We start from the raw sequence: 16,060 nt of genomic DNA on the forward strand, positions 1-16,060 counted from the left end.
ATAAAACTGATTCCCGGGTTAGTGTCCTTTTACAGTATCACATGCTTCCCAGAAGCATATGACTTTCTTGCCCCAGTTTGTCTGAGCCTCCTTGTTTTATACCCAAAGTAGCCAGCCAGAGAAATGGCCTGGGGTGTTCTGGGAAAACCTCATACACTGGGGAGAGGGCACTGAATTAAATCAAGGACCCCTTTAGCCCAGGAGTTTGTATTTGACAGAGGCCCCAGGGCATCCTCAGGAAGAAAGCATAGTTTGCCTCAAAAAGTTAACAATCTCCCTGCAAACATATTCTTAGGATAGTGGTTGGGGGCTGGGGTGAAAGAGGGCCTAGCAGAGAGCCCCACGCAAAGGAGCCTGGGAGGCGGGTTAGCAGAAGCTGCTGAAGAGCTGGCGCTTCGGACAGAAGCAGAGAATCCATCAGGATATCAAACACACTAGCCTCAGAATCTAGAGTCATCCTCTTTGCTTCCTACGCTTCCTTTCAAACTTCCTTAATTTGTTTCTCTTGCATAGTGTAACTTCCCAACCACACTGGTATTTGCAGTCCCTGCTCCTTCAGATGGGGGAGCACAGAGCCATTGATGTATCTCTTCTAGCGTTTAGGTGCCCTGAAAGCTCATGAATGCAGACAGAATGGCCAATTGTCTGAAGATACAGGGCATTCTGAGCCCAGACAGCCATTCTCACACTTGACCACAAGAGGGCACCAGAGCATAAACAGCAAAACTTCCAAGGGCCTTCCTTCATGATACTTAAAACCTTTCCGAAATCACTCACCTTTACAAATAAATTATCTTGTAATAATGAAAAATACATTCAAAGCCACTTAATAACAGTTTTCTAGAATTACAAGGACATGCCAAAATCTGTTTCAAGTGACAACATGGATATCACTTGTCTTAATCCAACAAGAAGCTGCTGCTAAAATACTTGAAATTCTAAGACATACATCCTAAAAATACCAAAACAGCTGAGGTCATCCAGCTGGAAAGAGTTGTAGTAGAATTTGAACACAGACCTCGTATGGTTCAGGCAGCTTAATGCTTTACGAGCAATAATGCCTCATAAATACCAATCTTCGTGTTCATGTGGGAAAAGAACCCTGGGCTCAGGGCTCACAGACAGCTTTGTTTCCTCACCTAAAAAATAGGGGAGTTGAACAAGATCAGAGCCTCTTAACTAAAAGTCAGCTGAGTCTCTGAATTCCCTAAATTCTTGTAAAATGTCCAATTTACATGAAGATGTGCATTTTTTCCCCCGAAGAGCTTACCCGATTGGGTGTGTGCAGTAGCAGAGGAGGGGGTCCTCCTGCCCCAGGCACAGAGTCTGGGGCATCCTCAGTGGGGTAGAAAGTGCTGAGTATTCCAACTTGAGCCTTGCAGGAAATTTGCTGCTAAGGTGCCAGGGTAGGGGTCCTAATGGATGATGTTCTCCCTGCCAACTCCAGTATTTGGAAAAGGTGAACACCAGGAAAGGCGCACCAAAGACCCTTCTCCCCACCAATACCGGAAGCCCACGGTCGAGTTGCTGGTGAGTAAAGAGTGGCCCGAACCAGGGGCAGCACCCACATCACCGAGTCCGCAGCAAGGTAGAGAGCTGAGGTCCAGAAAAGGCGTCCTCTGATTTAGGCAAACTTTTCTTGAGTTCATATTTCCAGAAGCATAATTATGTGGGATAAAGATGTCTACTTTTCAGTTTACTTTATAAAGTTTCATGTTTCTTTTATTTTAATTATTTCTTATCCATCTTCCTCTGAATCCAGCATTCAAGCATTTAGGAAATAAGCTGGTGCCAATTTTCAAAACAGAGCATTTACTTGTTTAATTTTATGGACAGTTGAATTTTAAAGACTAGGCATGCTGGGGTGGGAGGGGATACTTTCTTCTGGAAAGAGTATGGTACAGTAGAAGTAATATTTGTTTTAAAAAAAGAATCTAAAAATCTGTGGGTAAATCTAAATTCTATCATTTGACCTTGACCCTTTACAAATGAGAACCTCTTCATCCATGCCTGAGACCTCATCCACAGAATGAGGATAAATATATTGTCTTGTTATACTGCAGTCATGGGGGATTGGTTCCAGGACCCCCGATGGGTACCAAAATCTGTGGATGCTCAAATCCTTTACATAAAATGGCATAGTATTTGCATATAACCTACGCACATCCTCTGGAATACTTTAAATCATCTCTAGATTACTTACAATACCTAATACAATGTAAATGCTATGTAAATAGTTGTAAGTACAATGTAAATGCTATGTAAAAAGTTGCCAGTGCACAGCAAATTCAAGTTTTGCTTTATGGAACTTTCTGGAAATTTTTTTTTGAATATTTTTAACCTGAAGTTAGCTGAATCCACGGATGATACAGATGGCTGACTGTGCAAGGCTGTTGCCCATATTAAATGAGGTAAAAGATCAAACAAAACAAAAGATATTCTGGTCTACAGAAACTAAAATGATTAGATAGCAATTTCACTAAATACCAAGTGAAGATCTTAGCTTGTCCCCAAGCAAGCAAGTCACTCCTCAGTGTGAGAGGCTCAGAATGTGGGAGCTTCTTGCCCGTCTCTTGTCCCTGGACAGGATCTGGACACCATGGAGAAGAGCTCCGAGATAAAGGTGGAAACAGGCATCTCCAAGACTTCCTGGATTCAGAGTTCCCTGGCTGCCAGCGGGAAGAGGGTCCGCAAAGCCCTCGGGTACATCACAGGAGAGATGAAGGAGTGTGGAGAGGGACTTAAAGGTAAAGGTTCCGTGAAAGCAGCCCCTGCTCCTAACCCTAAAAACGTCCCCTCTGGTCGTCCCCCAGGAAACACGCTGCACAGATCTCTGTAGATGAGACTGAGTCCCACTTCCATGGATAGGATAGGATAGGATAGGATAGGGTAGGATAGGATAGAGTAGGATAGGGTAGGGTAGGGTAGGAGTTTCACTCTTATGACAGACACGCAGTCTCTCAGGATGTAAGTGCCAATACATGTAGGTGTGCAAGCTCTCAGTTCTGAACATAACAGTCATGTGCTTTCAAATATCCCCTCAGAATGTCACATTGTACACAACATTGCAAAGCAACGATACTCCAATAAAATTTTTTTTAAAAAAAGAATGTCGCATTGTAGGACTGGGATTCTAGAGCCAGCATTCTAGAAAAATGCCTGCCCTAGAGATGGATCATGGGAGATCCGTGTCTACGATTCCAATAGGTTCCCGTTAGCAATCCTCCAGACCTCAGGCCATGGGTTTGATGCCTGCTGGGCTGCAAGAGTTTTCTTTCTGGATCCCTCCTCTTGAAAATTCACGCCACTCTCACGGGGGCACAGGTCGCACAGGGTACCCACTGCCTGAATGACAACCTGAAGACCACAGCCAGCTCTCAGTGGGTCTGAAGGGTTTTCTGGGCAGTCAGATGCCCCCTCAGGTTCTTGGTTTACCCCCCCCTGTGGCAGGTGACAGCAGGGAGCTGAACCCACCTTGGATGCCCAGCTTCCCTCACCCCCTCGCCCTCTGGGGCCTCGCCTAGAGCTGTAACACCTGAGCCTTGACTGACCCCTTGACTGGTTCCATTTCAGACAAATCCCCAGTGTTCCAGTTCCTCGACTGGGTCCTCCGGGGCACATCCCAGGTGATGTTTGTGAACAACCCCCTCAGTGGCATCCTCATCGTCCTCGGCCTCTTCGTCCAGAACCCCTGGTGGGCCATCTCGGGCTGCCTGGGCACCGTGGTGTCCACCCTGACAGCCCTCAGCCTGAGTCAGGACAAGTAAGTCCCAGGAAACCCAGGGTCCAGGCCTGAGACCAGAGGTAGCTCCCCGTGGGGACATTCACCAGCCTCCCATCCTCACCGCCTGGCTCCCGGCTCAGAAACCCCTCAAAATAAGGTCACTAATAACTCAAAACAACCATTCCCTGGTTCCTTTTAACAACCACACATTGTCTAGGGGACTGTGAAGGGTTGATGGTTTGAAGGTGTGTGTGGTCAGGCTTCAGCTGAGAAAAGCCTGACTCAGAAGGAAAATCAAGAAGGCAGTGCCCTGCGTCAGGCCTCGGGGAACCCCTCCTTCACCAGCCCTCCCCCCCAGGTCCGCCATCGCAGCCGGACTTCACGGCTACAACGGGGTGCTGGTGGGGCTGCTGATGGCTGTGTTCTCGGACAAAGGCGACTATTACTGGTGGCTTCTACTCCCCGTCATCGTGATGTCCGTGTCTTGGTAAGTTTGCTTCTGAGGCTGTGGGTGTAGATCAAGGGCTGCCAGCCTTTCGACCCCAACTCCATGACTGTCTGTCTAAACTGGAGTTTAAAGCAGCATTTCCTTAGCTTGCACATCAGAAACAGCCGCTAGAAATAATTACTGACGTTATACAGCAACAGCACCACTGTGCTAGGTGATCTGTACACAGTATCTCGTTACATACCCTCATTTACTCTTCATTTTTGTAAGATCTAAGAGCCCCTGGTCCTACCCCGGCAGAGCACAGGGAAGAGAACTGAGGCCCACAGAGGTCAAGAGCCATACTATGGGGTCCTGTCAGTGTCTGGAAATCTCCTCGTCCCTCCTGCTCCCCCAGTGCTGCCCTGTCCTTGGGCACCCTGACCAGACGGGGACAACCTCCCAGTGTGGGCTGCAGGCCCAGCCCTGCCCAGAGCCCTCAGACGGCCAGACTCCAGGTCCTCCCTCACCTGCAGAAACCACAGGGCACCCCGGCCAGGAGTGCTCTCAGTTCCTCAACAAACATGCGTTGAATGATTGAATGAATGTGGTTCCCCTCACCACCAGCCCCTTCTGCAGCCGGTGCTCTCTCCTCATGCCTGCGGTGGGAGCCATGCGGCTCTTCAGGGAAGCTCTGGGACTCCCTGCCTTAGGACCTCCCCTGAAGGCCCTCCTTCTGAAGTTGAGTCTGGCATCCACCCTGTTGCTGTGCAGGGGCAGAGGAAAGAGGTCCAGGGGAGGAGCTGCCCAGGGCCAGTCAGGCTGGGAGAGGGGGCCAGCCAGCTGCTTTTCCCTGGGAAGGCACAGGGGGCCCCCTAAACCCACTCAGTCTAGTGTCAGGGCCAGGGGGCATCTTGAACAGCATCTCCTGTGCTTCTGCCCTCAGCCCCATCCTCTCCAGTGCCCTGGGCACCATCTTCAGCAAGTGGGACCTCCCGGTCTTCACGCTGCCCTTCAACATCGCAGTGACCCTGTACCTGGCAGCCACGGGCCACTACAACCTCTTCTTCCCCACGAAGCTGCTGCAGCCCTCCTCCTCCTTGCCCAATATCACCTGGTCGGAGGTCCAAGTGCCCTTGGTAGGTATCGTGGAAGGTGGAAGGGCAGCGTCTGTCCAAACTCAGTGTTAAAGTGGCATTTACTTATTTCGCATGTCAGAAACATCCATGAGTAACAACTGTTACCAATTATACAGTGCGAGACACTCTACCTCAATATCTCATTAGCCACCAGCTTTTTCTTTCCTCTTTTTAAGAGCTAAAAAGGCCATTTTTGGCCGCACACTGTCCTCTCATAGCACAGGGGGAGAGACTAAGGCCAGGTTAAGAGACTGCCTGAGGTCACATGGTTAATTAGTGAGGAGCAAAGTCAAGACTAGAATTCCCGCCTCCTGACTCCTAGAATTGTGTTCTTTTATCTTTTTTTTTTTTAAGCCTTTTTGATGCTTTACTCCAGTTTCAATCCAAGAGACTCTGTGTATTTTTCTTCTCATTCAATGTCTCTGAATCATTGAAGATGTGCACATCACACACACTGCCATCTGTTGGCTCGACAAGTCTCTGCTCCAGCCTGGGGAGCTGGTTCCCCTTGCTCTCTGGGGCATCCTCACACTTTAAAGCACAGGTGTTGCTCCACTAAGAAATATCTATATAACAGAGATTTTTAAGCTTTTTGCAAGTATTCTGTATATACTGCTGGCCGCTGGAAGTCTGCCAAACTAAATAAGAAGCTACTCTAAAAGCGTTAAGTCAGCCTGGAGAACTATGCCCATCAGCCTTCTTTTCTAATTGGGCACATTTTCTCTGAGGTCCCCCTACTCTCTGTTACACTAAATGACTTCATAGACTAGAGCTCACTCGGAACTTTGTTATTGGCAATTCATCATCTAACCACAAAGCCACCTGGGCTTGTTGAAGGGAATTTGTGTCAGAAATAATGGTGCCTAGTTTCTCTGAACAGTTCAAGGAGACAGCAGCATGGCGGGGCAGAAAAAGCCCTGCATTTGTCCAAGACGCATTATCTAGGAAGAGACGTATTCACATTAGCTCCATCCTTGTTGATGTGTGTGTGTGTGTGTGTGTGTGTGTGTGTGTGTGTACCTTCATGAGCCAAAGGTGAGAAAAGGTGCTGTTAGCAGTTCAGCCCCTCAGGCTTCCCTTTCACGATATTCAACCAGTCAGTATATTTTGAAGTCAGAATTGCTCTAATTGGCATGCTATGGGGAAATGATGGTAGAAAAGGCAAGTTTAAGATATTTTGCATCCTCCAAACCACATTTTCAATTGAAAAGATAACTAAGAATTTTGTAAAAATGAAAAAAATGGAAAATACTGTACAAATGCTTTAGAACCCCCAAATTTCCAGGAAAGACAAATTCAATGTTTGGTGGTTATTCTTTAAGAAATACCTTTCTGGCCAATTTTGAATGGATTATGGTAACAGTGAGTATGTTTTATCATTTTGACAATTATAACTAGAGCCTTGAGTTTTGGGGAAACAAGTGGTAGATGTCAGAGAGAAGGTCTAAACCTCCCAATGATTTTGAGGCCCCACAAGCTCCTCTGCTCTTTGGCGAGGGGAGAGCCTGCTGGAGGGTGCAATTGGCTGGGGACCAGAGGACCCAGCACCACTGCCTCTGCACAAAACTCTCTGCCTGTCCCGCCATCCCCCATGGCGATGCCGGAGCCCAGTCCTGTTCTCTGTCCTGGGATAACGGGGGACAGAGCCCAGAGGGTTGCCCACTAGACTACCCTGCAGGCCTGTCCCTGCACACTCTCGTGTGGGGCGAGGGCCCTGGAGCTATAGGACCTCCCTCCCCTGCACCCCAGGAGGAGTCCTCAGACGACTTGGGCTGAGGGAAGAACTGCCAATCTCAGTCGCTGGGGAAGCCCATGTGCCCTGGATCCTTTTCCCAAACTCCAGAGTACGTGTGCAAGTGCCCACCCAACATTGGACCCTGGCCTTCCTTTCTCATTCACACACAGGTCCGCTACCTGAGACACACGGCGGCCTAACACGTCAGGCTGCTCCTCCATCAGCCACGTGACAGGTTTATCAATAAAACCTGCAGATGCCAGGATACCACCTGCCCAGGGGCTGCTCTGTGGATACGAGTCCAGATGCTCGCCCAGACGACTGCACAAATGTGACCACAGCCCAGACATGCTGTTCTTGGAAACAAAAAGGACCATTTTTCCATCTAATATTTAACCTTCTAGTCATGTTTTTAGCTTAAAAAAAAATGTTACAAGAGTTTTTCAACCCCAACTTTGGTCAGACATCTATACATTTCTAATGAATAACACCCTCATTTGAAGTATTCAGTTTCTCTTCACTGAGAGTTTAGTGCCTTACACTCATGTTTCTAAATAAAGGAAATGATGTTTTAACCCCTTACTGTTCTAAGAACTTAAGATTAAAACAATAAATCTTGTGTTCCTTTTAGAGTGAACCTATTTGAAAATATCTTGGAAAACTATTGCAAAATATTAGTGTGGAGGGTTTGGCCCCAAATCTTTTCCAGCCCAGCTTCAAGTTGTCTCTTTTGCCTCCATAATTGCATGTGCTCTTGCTGGACCTGCAGCTTTTGAGAGCCATCCCTGTTGGAATCGGCCAAGTGTACGGCTGCGATAACCCCTGGACTGGAGGCATTTTCCTCATAGCTTTGTTCATATCGTCACCTCTTATTTGCTTGCATGCTGCAATCGGATCCGCCATGGGGATGTTAGCAGGTTAGTGTCATTATTAACGAATGGGCCCCTTATTAATGGGCCATAACGATGTTGTATCTGGGGCCTGCTCCAAAGAAAATGGTGCCATGCGTCTTCAGTGCTCCACCGGCTTATTCCTATAAACTCTCCCTCCTTCCATTACACCCGTCTTTCTATTTTGGGTGCCGGTGCCCTCCTGCTCCCCTGAGCAAAAGCTGTCCTCAGGAAAGGCTCTGGTGTTAGTCATTTCCACCTCAGTATAAATTAAAAGCTGGGGAGGAGTTGCTTCCAGGCATGTTTATATTTTAAGTCTTAACTCTAATCACGATAAGAAGCATTTGTCCTCCATTAGAGAACATTAAGGTTCCATTAACCCGCCTTTTTCTGGCAGGGAAGGGGCCTGCTCTGGACTGCTCACTCAGACTTCAGATCATTACTCAAAAGGGTCTCTTGTACCCATACCAGCTTAACCACTGATACGCATGTGACTAAGGCCATTTGTTTCCTTTAGATGTTTTTTCACTGAATAGTCAGAAGTCCTTTTTATACATACTTTGGTGTCAATAACTGGTCTGGGTTGAGGACTGTGGAGGGCTTTGGGGCTGGTGGGTGGGCCCACGTGACCCGCACAGCACTCAGCCTGTCTTCTCCCCCAGCCCTCACTCTGGCGACACCCTTTGACTCCATCTACTTCGGGCTGTGTGGCTTCAACAGCACGCTGGCCTGCATCGCCATAGGAGGCATGTTCTACGTCATCACCTGGCAGACGCACCTCCTCGCCGTCGCCTGCGGTGGGTACTGCCAGCGGGATTCCCTTTCCACCTCAGATGATGCCGGTGTCTATGCCCACAGGGAAACCGCCCTGCGGAAATTCTGCTGGTCCTCCAAAGATAAATGGGAGGATGTGTTTGCTTTATAAAAGGGTTTTTATTTTAAACTGTTTTGAATGGTCATTTAGTGATTAGTGCATTGAAAACTATTTTCACTGAACACAAAGTGTTCAGCCACATGGAGACAGAGTTTTCAGATGGAGGTTGTTCGGTTGTTGCCCGTGGGCTGTCTGCTGTGATTGCTGCTTTCCGTGCTGGTGATTGGAACTTTCCGACAGAGCAAGTCTTATGCAAATTAATCTTTATATGTGGAATTGGGCAGTTTACATCAGATACAGCAGCTAACCTTACGCGCCCAAACATTAACCTTCAAATAATGCTTGTAGGAATGCTGAAGAGTGTGGTCAGGGCACTCAGTAACTCTCTGATAAAGGTTTGCTGTTGTTAATATCCTAGGGACCTTTGGGATGCTTTTAGTGGAGAAAGTGAGAGTTCAGAAGCAAAGCCCAATTACTGTGGCCCGTTTTCACGGAACCTCACCTCTCACCAGCACTTGGGTCTTCCCAGTGGCTAGCCTAGTGGTACCCTCCACACACAAAGCCCAGAAGATGAGGCAGTAGGTGTATTTGGTCTTCCTCAAGCTTAAAGAATGCTGTTCCTCCCTGGAAACCCATATTACGTTAATAACTTGTGATGAAATATCACAGCAGGGAGTTCTGGGATTCACGTGCCTTGGCTGTATAGTAAAATGTTCATTTATGGTTTATGCTCCCAAATGTTCCTTTGCTAGAATGCAAGGTGGTAGGACCCAGGAGGACTGTAACAGCTAAATTCTGGTCCTTTTTAACAAAGTTCATCTGCTGTCTTAGTTGTGCCGGAATTTGCATGGAATTTAACACTTTTCAAAGCTGCCAAGCAATGGAAATATAACTAGATTTTTTTTAACCTGAGATATAGCACTTGTGGCATAAAATGTATGAGGAGAGAATATATAAACTCGAGGCACTCTTAGTCACCTGACTATTTCTTGGTTCTTTTGCAGCTCTGTTTGCAGCCTATCTGGGTGCTGCCCTGGCTAACGTATTATCTGTGGTAAGTCAACATGGGCTAGGAATGTGCATTGCACCCTCCCCCGTATTCTCTCAGCTCCCCAAACCCCTCCTCCGGAACCCCTTCCCAATCCATCCCTCATGTCTCAAATCACGCTTCCCTCCTCCACAGCCGCAGACAGAAAGAGCTGCGCCTCAAAAGTGTTAATGTCAACACTGGTCAGTCAGATACTGTGGTCAGTGGGCCAGTGGGGCTCCGTATAGAAGGACAGTCTGCAGAGCATTATCTTGTAAATCAGACTCATTTCTTGTAAATTTCTTGTACATCAAACTCCTCTACAACTAGTTTTAAATCTTCATATTTAATTTTATTCCTATGTTTCTAGATCATCTACCCAAGTAGCTTGTGGGCCAGTGTACATCTTTGTTCACCCCATAGCAACTACCAGGGAGCCAGGAGTCACGAGGCAAGGCTTCCAGGAGGACAAGGAGCCAAGCCCGAGAGAAGCCAGAGCTGGCGGCTGAGGGCCTGTGCAGCAGTCTGAGAACCCTTCTTTGTCTGAGCCCCAGTGCAGGTGGTGTGTGAGGTCGGGGAAGCCACATGGCCAGCCCAGCCCCCAACACACACAGGAGGGACACTGGCCCCATCACAGAGCGCACAGGGCTCAGCCTACAGTCGATGCCTCCCGCTCCATAAAGGTTCAAGGCACAGCTCACATAGGCAACCAGGAAAAATCCCGGTGGTCCAGCAGGTGAAGGTGGAGATGGGCATTCCACTAACCCCTGTTTAAATCCCTCCTCCATCGTCAGTGAAATTGGGTGGTTTGGACAGAGCATAGGAAGGAATTTTTTAAGCAATAGAATTGGACTTCCCTAATACCACCCTTTGTCCCCCAGTGGACTAAGTTCCTCTTCTGGGCCCCATCACATTTTGTGTATGTATCTGCTATGACACTTGACAACATTGTGACGAGTCTAGTACACACCAGTCCTCTTCCACCTTCAGTCTTTGTGCTCCTTCTGAACAGGGGCCTGATTGTATTCTTATCTTTATCTCTAGTACCTATTATAGTGCCCAGCTCATAGTAGGTGCTCAAGAAATGCAGAATGAATGAAACCCTAAGGTAGTGATTCCCCACCATGGGATACATTAGAGCTGGGGCTAGATAGCCGACCATCAGAAACAGGATGGAGCCTGGCCTCTGAGGCTCCTGTCTGCCCCAGGCTTTCCCACCTCTTCTTGCCCCCATCCTTTCACCCAACTGTCCATCCAGTAAATACGTGTCATGTGCCTTCCTTGGACAAGGTACTAGAAGGGATGCAAACGGGACACTTTGGTTCCTGATCATAGGAATTTACAGGGTAACTGGCCCCTTCATCTTGTGTAGAGAAGTTACAGGTTATATCACTCTACCTAGACATTTTTCAAAACAAAATCATGTTTATTTTCTGTGTGCCTACTATGTTTAAGACACTGTACTGCCCACTCTCAGGGATACAAAAAAAGTGCAGGCTATTAATTCACTCTGAAGGAATTTCCAGTCTCCTTGAGGAACAGGATATAAAAATGTTGAATGACATTTATGAGACCGTTCAAGCCTCCACAGAAGAGGGCACTTAGGAGCCGCACAATTTTGCTTTCTAATTGGCTCCTGCATGTGCAGCCCCGTTATCTTCAACAGCACTGCCCTCTGCTTGACAACAATGACCACAAACTGAGGACCATTTACTGAGCATTTAGTATGCACTAGGCACCAACTCTGAGTAGATATCTTTATCCCTATTTTGCTGTTGAGGAAATAGTTGTCAGAAAGAGGAAATGGCTCCAACAAGGTAACCAGAGCTGAGATTTGGATTTGGGTCTGTGGAACTCCCAGCCCACATCCTTCCCACTGTAGGACTTGAAGGAGATGCTTTCCAAAACACCCTATGCAGTCTTAGCAGGGCTTTGGTAAGACTCACGGAGTGGAATTCTTCAGTCATGGGTGTTCCTTAAGGCTACAGTTCTGGTACCAGGCTGTCATTGCTCCTCCTTAAGTCCCACCCAACAGGGCCATCTTTGAACACACACCAACTGGCATCATTCCTTCAATGGTACTCCCTGAGGCTTTTACCGCTTATGATAAAAGGATGTTTGGGGGAGAAGGGGCATTGATTTGATCTGCTTCATAGTTGAATTTGTAGGCTCTTTGCTAACAAGCTATCCAGGTTATCTCAAATGAAGAGTGGGGAGGGGTATTTAAAAGCCTCAGGGCATCTTAAGGAATAAAAAACAGGGGAACATCATGAGAAAGGCTGTTGGGAATGGGAGAGCCCTTGAGGAGAGAGGTAGCTACTCCTGATCTCCAGTTCCCTGGGACTAGGATGTGACATCTCTGCCTCTTTCCATATGTCTGTTCTGTTTCTGTGTCTCTCTGGGATGGGTTTCTTCTGCTGCACAGAGGCCCCCAAATATCCACCCAGCACTGGTTGGCTCTCTAGTTTTTTCAGATCGAGTCTTTGGACACAGTCTCTGTATCTCTTAGCTCAAATTCTCAAGACAGGGATTCTATTCCCAGGTAGCCTGACTATGGGAAGCTGCATTTGGGTCAGGTGCTTATCTCTAGTGCAAGCAGATGTGACCAAAGAGAAAAAGGTTTTGAACAAAAAATGGCTGCCGATGCTGTTCCTTCACCAGGGGCTTTGGGAGAAGGTGGGGAACGGCCACAAGTCCTAGAGTGGGAGGTAGAGCCTGGCTAGACACCCAAGACAAAATATGGCTTCTACATAAAGGCATATTATAAGAGGGTTCCAGCTGCATTTTGAAGAATATGTGTTCCCTGTTACAATGCAGACTGACCCCAATGGCACGATTTGATTTATGTTGTTCACGAATTAAGTATTATTCTGCTCAGTGCCCACAAAGCCTCCCCTCCCCGACCCAGGACCCTAGGTGATTGTGAAGGGCTGATGAGACGAGCACAGGCGTCTGATGTAACCAAGGCTTCTCTTGTGATCCCCCTCCTCCCAGTTTGGATTACCGCCCTGCACCTGGCCCTTCTGCCTCTCGGCACTCACCTTCCTGCTCCTGACGACCAACAACCCGGCCATCTACAAGCTCCCACTCAGCAAAGTCACCTACCCAGAGGCCAATCGAATCTACTACCTGTCCCAGGAGAAAAACAGAAGAGCATCGACCATCACAAAGTACCAGGCCTACGATGTGTCCTAAGTTGCCCTTTCCAAAATATGTCACTGTAAATTCAGCCTTCAGCAGGCTGTCCAGGTCCCCAGGCTGAAGGTCACTTAAATTCTCCTTCTGATTGTTCTGTGATTCTGCCCCAAGCAAGCCTATACCCCAGTTATTCCCAAGAACAGGGAAATAAGTGTGCAGTCCCTATTCAGGAAGTTCTCTGTTCTAAGATGCACAATACTTATCAAAAACATGGTTAATATAGACCTTATACTTATAGCTCACTCCATAAGAGCTCCCTTTGTGGGGCATTTTCTCTCTTTTGCAAAATAAGCCACACCCCTAAAGAGAACTCACCAGGAAGGGGACAGAGATGGGTGACATTGTTAGCCAATTCAGTCATTTAATGCAGTGACGTAGTGTCAGGAAATCAGTCTACAAGGCAAAAGGGCAGGTCTGCCCCTAGCTCTGCCATGAGTGAACTCCAACCACTTGGGTGGGTCCATCCCCCCTCTCAGCCTCAACTTCTTTTTGGTTTCATGACGAGGAGGGACCCTACAGTCCCTTCCAGCTCAGAAGTATTGATTCTTCCCTTTTCTATAAACTGACAAAATCAGCATGACCAATAAATAATTACTTTAAGTAAGAGATGAAAGGGCTATCTGGAGAAGAGGCAGGACAATTTTAATGTTGTATGGAGATTTATTCTTGAGTCATGAGATGTTCTCCAGACTTGGGATTAGGAACCTAAGTTCACTGGAAATGCCAACATGCCTTCCTTTACGTAACAAATATTACTAGAAATGTCATCAGATAAAACTGATCTTTTTCAACATTTAAATCATATTTTAAACAAATGTGTTTCCTTTTGTAATATTCATAAGCATACTCTCATTAAATGTTTAAGGTTGCAAGTTGGTGTCAGGGTTTTCTTAAAATGGGGCTCACCTACATTGTCCACACCGTGCTCATTTGAGGGGTTTTCCATGGTCAAGGATGTGTTTGAAAAGAGATGAAGATGAATAGATAAAATGCATTCTTACCTCTTTCCACAGAATCACTTGCCACCCATTCTGTCTTAACACTGAAAAAGAAACAGCTATGTATTCACTGTAATGACTGTATTACATAAAGTCCAAAACAATAAAAGATATCTCTTCCAAAAAAAAAAAAAAAGAGAGGAGGGTGGGTTGAAAGTTATCAGAAGAAGGTTTGATTTGCTTACAAAGGGAATTATACAGAAATGACCATGGTCATTGTTTTCTGTTTCAGTTGAAGTGCAAGTTGTTGCAACCCATCTCATTTCTTAGGGGATAGTCTTGCACCCTAAAATTACTAATCCAGCCCTTCTTGAATGGCCAGTAACTCTTGTTATTTAGTTGCTCTGGTTATAGCATTGAGCTCCTAAAACACAGGGTCCCTTTGTGGGAAGCCACGTGGCTCAGCCTTCCCATCCCTCCCCCAAAAGACAGGGATGAACCACTTATAGTGCCTCAGTGCCCACACCCTGCACCCTTCCAGGTTAGCATTGTGGGGTGAGGACATAAGGCGGGAGATGAGGGAAGGAAACACGGGGGAGCGGACAAACTATAAATCCATCATTTAGCAAAAGCTGGTGTCTATGTTTATATTTTCTTTCCTCTGTCAGCCCTGAGATCCCAGCCCTCTTCCATCAGCCCAAGAATACTTGGCTGCCTATTTCTCTTCCAGATTATATCTAGCCAATTATGGCTTCTCCAGAAAAACAGAACACTTCTCGCTGGAAACAAATGCCCCACATAGGAAATGGGAACAAGTCACACTCCAGAGGCTACCTCTGAGTTTGTGATCACACCTTGAGGCCAAGAAGGTCTCAGGCTCTATTTTCATGACCAGTGAGTTATGGCTGTCTGAGGATCAAGCATCCGAGAATTTCACCAGAAGGCTGTTTATGCTCACAGCTCACTCAGCTGCCCCAGAACCTCTAAGTGATGACATAGGACAATTAAAATACCACTTTTCATGCATTTTCCACCAAAGTGTTATAATCTGGTTTTATTAAGAGCAGGAAACCCTCCACATGCATGCCATTCTGATTATTGACCACTAACAAATCCATTCAGCTGTTCTAAGTATTTCAATATCCTCACCTATAAAGCAAGGTGAGTTGGCCCAGGATACCAAGCAAGGTGGAAATAGATGGGATAAAAGAATTTGATTTACGAAATGTATGACGTCTAGAGGCTACCAAAGTAGTTCTTCTCCTCCAGCCCTTCAATTCCATGTCAGCAGTGGAGTGGGGAGACAGATCCAACCAGCTCCTGAAAGCTGGTTACTCAAGTGAGCATATCCCTCCGGTGCCACACTTAGTGACATCACCTTGGTAGCTGGAAATCGGAGAGGGTGGGAGTATTTACACCCCAGAAATTACAAATCTGAGCTTTGTTTTCCCGGATGGCCAGCTCACCAGCACACCACTGACACGTCAGTTTGGTGAGAAGAAACTACTGTAGGCTTCCTAACCAGAGACTCCAAGACTAGGGCCAAAATATTCAATCCAGCGATGCTACATGGATGCCACTCTACATACAGGAGGCATCTGAGAGAATAACAAAAGTGTTCTCATGCATAAGATTTACTCACAGAAGCCTGTACTGAAAACACTCTGAGTGGAAGCATCCAAATAAGGAGAAAAATGAAACCAGGAAATGCTGCAAAGGACACAAGAAGTGTAAGGTGATCAAATATGTTTATTGTTTATTAGGACCAAACGGGAAAAACAGAAGAAATAGACCTAGAACTGGAATATCAAATGATGGTGGCAGGGCGGGTGCGGGAAGAGGCAGGAGAGCCTATTAGAGCACTTAGCTTGTACAAAAATTCGTACATTTACAAGGTCCACAGGGAGGAATAAACATGGGTGATAAGGGCAACCACCATGAGAACAAAATCAGAATTATAAATTTTAAACCAGAGGAAAATTCTCTTTGCAATGGAAAGCAAAAAAGGAGTAAAATATTATAGAAAATCTCCCCTTCCAAAAAAAAAAAATAACAAGCACAAAAAAATAAGCAGAAGGTAGAAATTAGTCATAATATGACAGTAAATG

At 46.6% G+C, this 16,060-nt stretch overlaps 1 protein-coding gene across 7 annotated transcripts in view; it reads left to right on the plus strand.

Moving 5' to 3' along the window:
* SLC14A2 (solute carrier family 14 member 2) overlaps nucleotides 1–13,886 on the plus strand; it is a 450,747-nt gene extending 436,861 nt beyond the window's left edge. For 5 of the 7 annotated variants that reach the window (XM_059894579.1, XM_059894578.1, XM_059894581.1 and 2 more), the window contains 9 exons: nucleotides 1,448–1,530; nucleotides 2,588–2,747; nucleotides 3,574–3,763; nucleotides 4,083–4,211; nucleotides 5,098–5,290; nucleotides 7,795–7,942; nucleotides 8,578–8,712; nucleotides 9,794–9,843; nucleotides 12,811–13,886. In XM_059894579.1, coding sequence (XP_059750562.1) covers nucleotides 1,448–1,530; nucleotides 2,588–2,747; nucleotides 3,574–3,763; nucleotides 4,083–4,211; nucleotides 5,098–5,290; nucleotides 7,795–7,942; nucleotides 8,578–8,712; nucleotides 9,794–9,843; nucleotides 12,811–13,011 — 1,289 coding nt within the window. In that variant the 3' untranslated portion in view covers nucleotides 13,012–13,886. Of the gene's footprint in view, nucleotides 1–1,447; nucleotides 1,531–2,587; nucleotides 2,748–3,573; nucleotides 3,764–4,082; nucleotides 4,212–5,097; nucleotides 5,291–7,195; nucleotides 7,446–7,794; nucleotides 7,943–8,577; nucleotides 8,713–9,793; nucleotides 9,844–12,810 lie in introns of those variants that run through there. The other 2 variants (XM_059894584.1, XM_059894582.1) reach the window with 2 other exon arrangements.
* Nucleotides 13,887–16,060: the final 2,174 nt, after the last annotated feature.

This window comes from Balaenoptera ricei, chromosome 14, assembly GCF_028023285.1.
Source record: "Balaenoptera ricei isolate mBalRic1 chromosome 14, mBalRic1.hap2, whole genome shotgun sequence".
NCBI classification, from domain to species: domain Eukaryota; kingdom Metazoa; phylum Chordata; class Mammalia; order Artiodactyla; family Balaenopteridae; genus Balaenoptera; species Balaenoptera ricei.